General features: G+C 34.5%; 1 protein-coding gene across 5 annotated transcripts in view; it reads right to left on the bottom strand.

Annotated features, from left to right (window-relative positions):
* Nucleotides 1-4,753, bottom strand: part of LOC117122020 (MFS-type transporter SLC18B1-like) — an 8,993-nt gene that overhangs the window by 3,284 nt on the left and 956 nt on the right. For 2 of the 5 annotated variants that reach the window (XM_033267502.1, XM_033267503.1), the window contains exons 2-7: nt 3,137-3,383; nt 2,714-2,809; nt 2,246-2,319; nt 1,581-1,728; nt 1,011-1,079; nt 352-442 (exon numbers count right to left, since the gene is read on the bottom strand). In XM_033267502.1, the coding sequence (XP_033123393.1) occupies nt 352-442; nt 1,011-1,079; nt 1,581-1,728; nt 2,246-2,319; nt 2,714-2,809; nt 3,137-3,376 (718 nt within the window). In that variant the 5' untranslated portion in view covers nt 3,377-3,383. Of the gene's footprint in view, nt 1-351; nt 443-1,010; nt 1,080-1,580; nt 1,729-2,245; nt 2,320-2,713; nt 2,810-3,136; nt 3,384-3,761; nt 4,118-4,753 lie in introns of those variants that run through there. The other 3 variants (XM_033267500.1, XM_033267499.1, XM_033267501.1) reach the window with 3 other exon arrangements.

Raw genomic sequence — 4,753 nt, 5'->3', positions numbered from 1 at the left:
CGGGTTTTTGTGAGCAGGTCACGGTTTATCCGGTCGAGGATGGTCTTGCTTATGAGTCCGGTTTCTGATTTTGATGGGTTTATGAGTCTGCAGCTTGTTTTATTTAGGAAGTTTTCTTTATAATCTTTGAGTGTTATAAAAGCCTCTTTTTCAGCAATGGTTTCCATTCGGTCCTCGATTTTGAGTTTTGTAGCAATTGCTTTGGCTACGTTGTTGATTTCGTGGGTGCTTCCTTCTTTTGCTTTCTCGTATGACGAGGTGATGTTCTCATGCATGACTCATAAACCTATATATATATATATGTATATGTATGAGTTAGAAAAAAAATATATAATATAAGTTACAACTTACTATTATCAACTGGTATAATAAATAGTAGACTTAGTGATAAAACTATAGAAATACCACCCAGTGTAACAAATGGTAATATAAATCCTCCAAGCTGAAAAATACAATATACCATATTAAAATGAGGTTAAGACAGGGCCCTTAAACAAAGAATACACTGCAACTACTGATGTTCCAAGTAGACTTTAACTATACGTCTCCCTCCACTTTTGGGGCCTGGGTTTCCATGGTCTTTAGCAGCTTTGGCCTCTAAAGATAAAAGACATTTTTGTAAATATGTGGGCCACAAAAAAATTGTCTTTAATTGGAGGTTGTATATAATTGGAGGGGTAATTAATTAGAGGGAGGCCTATATTAAGAATTAAATATTATTTTAAAATTAAATAGGTCCCACTGCTATGTATTCTTAGAACTTCTATGTTTGACTTGATTTATTTTTATTCAATTTTACAAATACAAAATAGAAGAACCTTCTTCATGAAATCACAAACACCTCTAATTGCAGGTTAAAATAATCACAAATAATGATTATATTTGTTTAAATGTTGATATGTGCTACATAATCTTTAAATTATTTTTATGTACAAATACATATAATTAAGATATATAATGAAAAAACTGCTATGATTGAGATTATTTTTTTAATACTATAAAAAAATTACCTGATATAAAACGCCTCCTGCAAATGGACCAATAGTTAATCCAACCCCAGAAAAAATCTCTATATTACCCTGGACAATTGAAAGAACAACATAAACATTTAGACAGGATTAATTATGCTGGTTATTTTTTATGCAATTAGTGTAGATTGTTAAGCAAATGAAAAATTAATATCAACATTATCTTGTTTGTAAAATAATTATAATATTATTAATCATTATTGTAATTTTTCTTTTGTCATAGTTTACTTTTTTTGCTCTATAATTTTCACCAAATTTGCTTTATATTATTTTTGATTATCATTATGGCAAAATATAGTGCAGCAAAATCTCTTCATTGCTAACTTCTGTTTTTTAATATATAGACGGAGCTATGTATCGACCCAGGCTACTAAGGCTAATGACAGGTACGCTTTTTCGTTTAAAGGCTTCTTCCATGAATGGAGTCACCTGTTGGAAGTGTGAATTTCTGTAGGCCAAACCCAGTATCGTTTCGATATTATTTGTACAGGAAATTTACTCATGATAAAATTTATTATCTCTCTTCATTGCAAAGTTTCCAATATATCTCACCATTGTCTGTCCAACAGAGTTTGGAAACTTATTAGCTACTATCGCCATGAATGCTGTCATACTTGAGGCAGCTCCGATGGCTTCTACGCCTCGTATTACAAAAGAGAAAACCAAAAATTGTGTGCCTGGTTCCACTCGGTCTAAACAACTGAAATGCCAATGGCAACAAAGAAGTATAATATAATAATAATAATGGAATAATTTTAAATGGCATGGTGGCATTATTATTATTATTATTATTATTACATAACATTTGCCATCCTGAAACAGAACATGCGACAGCAACTGCAATAAAATACACTTATAAATTATAAACACGCAAAATAAAAAGAGCAAGGTAAGAATATAATAACATTATGATAGGTTTAAAAGGGGGCTAAAGTGAATTAATTCAAACATTAGGTGCACAGAAAGGCAACAAAACACTATAAATCCAAATGTCCTATTTGGTTCACAGTAGAGGAGGTGCCCGCTCCTAAAATACACAAGCAGTGCGGCAGGGAAGCATAATACAATGTAATGTTAAATATTTGTTTATTTTAAATGGTCAGTGATCTCACACTATTCATATTTGTTTCTTATTCTCTGTATGTCTACCGTATTTGATGTTGAAAATTACAGTATATAAGTACGATATGGTAGAAGTACATTTGATAATTTCTTACCCGAATAAAATATTGCAGCCAGAAGAGATAAAGCATCCAGCAATAAACATGAACCTACACCCAATAGTTGGCAGCTGAAAGCATGTAATATAAAGAGAATCATCATCATTATCATCATCATGTTGCTTTTGCAAATCATGCTAGGTTAATACATTTCCAGGGGCGGACGACCTAGTCATATGTCAGATAACTGGGGGTCCAGGCCTGTCCGACGGGTAAGCAAATGCCCACCCTGACGCCCACCCCCACCGGTGGCACCACCGATGAGTATAAATCTTGGTACCTGGTAGGACATGAATGCTTTATGTTAATATCATCATTCAGTCAAAGCTGAATTAGCATGCCTGACAAGGAATTACTATACTCCTAAAGGTGGTAGCACATTGTGTATTTTTGCCTACTGTATGTCATTGACCTGGGGAATCTTGATATTTCAAAACTGGTCATACAAAGTAAAATGCAACTTACAAACTTTCCAATTATTGGGGCTGTAAAAAACTGCACCAAAGCATAAAAGCCAAATATAAGGCCAATCTGGGCGTTTGATGCACCTTGTTTTCCAGCCTGAAAAACAAAATCATGGAATAAAGATGTTATACAGTAGTCGTGAGCAGAGATAGTTAATGGAGTTATTTAGCCTATCTTGAAGCAAATGCATTTTAAAATTGGTAGCCCTGCACTAATATAATGCAGGGGCGGATCGTGAGATGTTCGAGAGACAACAATACCCTAGGGGGATCTGGGCATTCCCCCAAGAAATCTTTTTTTTTAAATGCCCGGAAATAACCTGTTAGGAATTTTTTTGAAATATATTACTTTCCCAAAGGAAGGCCCCACCCCCCACCCTTATTTCACCCCCCATGTTGGATGCAGACAAAACTAAAAGACTACCTCTGCTGGAAAAAATGGAGCTAGTATAGAGAATGTCATTTCGTTCATTAGATTTGTGAGCCCAAATGTAATGAACAATATCTTCTGCTCTCTTGTCATTGAGGTTGATCCCTTGAAATCAATGTCAGTGGAACTGGCATCTTGATTAGCACTCGATTCATCATCTACATTTGTGATACCATTTTGTACGCAGACTATACTTTGACGATCATGCTCATCCTCCCCCTCTTTATTCTCCATCTGTATACTACAAATATTGGAAAAAAATTATATTTGAAATAATAGAATAGTATTAATTGTTTGGATAATACCCTGAATTAATACTGGTGATTTACTAGGCATAGACCAGCAATTTATAATAATAAAATTTATAATAATTGCTTTTAAAGTTATACAACCATAGACTAGCCATCCAGTGAAGTATAGTATTATCTAATATTTCTTTTCAATTCAAAAAAAAAAATCTATAGGCGCGGACACACATGAGCCAATCACTATCCTACAAATGTAAGTGAAAATCCCTTTCACAAGAAATTGGAAGGCAAGCATCAATAACCACCAAGCTATTCCACTCCAATTATAATTAAAGAATCGCACAGTGGGTATTGTATCAAGCCAAACTTACGATAAGCGTCTTATCCCAGTGCACCGTTGTATCTACTCTGTCATCACAGAGTCCAGGCCCAGGGTCTTCCTTGACTGATGATGGCACACTGAGACTAGCTAGGCCTAGTAGGGTAGGCCTACTTTAGGCCCAGTATCTAAGCTAGAGGCCTAGGCCCTACATCTATAAAATTATTGTAATTCCTATCATTTGACTTTATAATAAAGGATATATAACTCTACTTGCTACTTAAAATGATCTGAATACAGTAAATGTTCGAAGTTCGGCACAGCTTTCACACTCCAAACCAAAGTAGGACCACTCTTGTTTACATTTTCATTTAGGCCGTACAAACCGTTGATGGCGCATCAATCCTTATTCCAATATTCACACTGTCCATTCACACAGCACGCTATTCGCACAATTTGGAACAAAACAATGCAGTACTATTACTAACAACTAATTCATTAACAGTATTTTAATAAGCGATATATTATGGACGACGATGATCATAAGGATGAAATGAAGATGAAGAGGGGGAGGATTAGGCCTATAGGGCCTAATGATGAGAATGTGATGACGCGGATGATGATTTTGTGGAGGTTGATGACGATGGATGATGATGATTACATGTCGATGCCAACGACGACGGCGATGTCATATGACATCATTATAATCATTATAAACCTTTTCATAGAGAAAAGGTTTATAATGATTTAAAAAATGACCTTGTTAAATGGGGATTAGATGAATTTTGGAAATCATTTATTACCGGATCGTTAGATTATAAGCATCATTTATTTCTCGATAATCTTAATGACCAAATTGGTAACCATAAATTAGCAGAAATATTTGATAATTATTGTAAGGTATTTCTCGAAGGCGCATGGAAATTAAGATCTGAAATATATAAATCCATGGCCACATTACCACCCGTTACACTTTAATTAGTTTTTGTATTTCCCTTTATTCTGTTAATATGAACCTTTATGATCAGTTAGTTCTAAGCTCTA

The sequence above is a fragment of the Anneissia japonica genome, unplaced genomic scaffold, assembly GCF_011630105.1.
Source record: "Anneissia japonica isolate Jap-2015-1 unplaced genomic scaffold, ASM1163010v1 scaffold288015_len651517_cov191, whole genome shotgun sequence".
Lineage (NCBI taxonomy): Eukaryota > Metazoa > Echinodermata > Crinoidea > Comatulida > Comatulidae > Anneissia > Anneissia japonica.
Note: the sequence above shows the minus strand (reverse complement) of the source record. Positions and strands in the feature narration are given on the sequence as shown.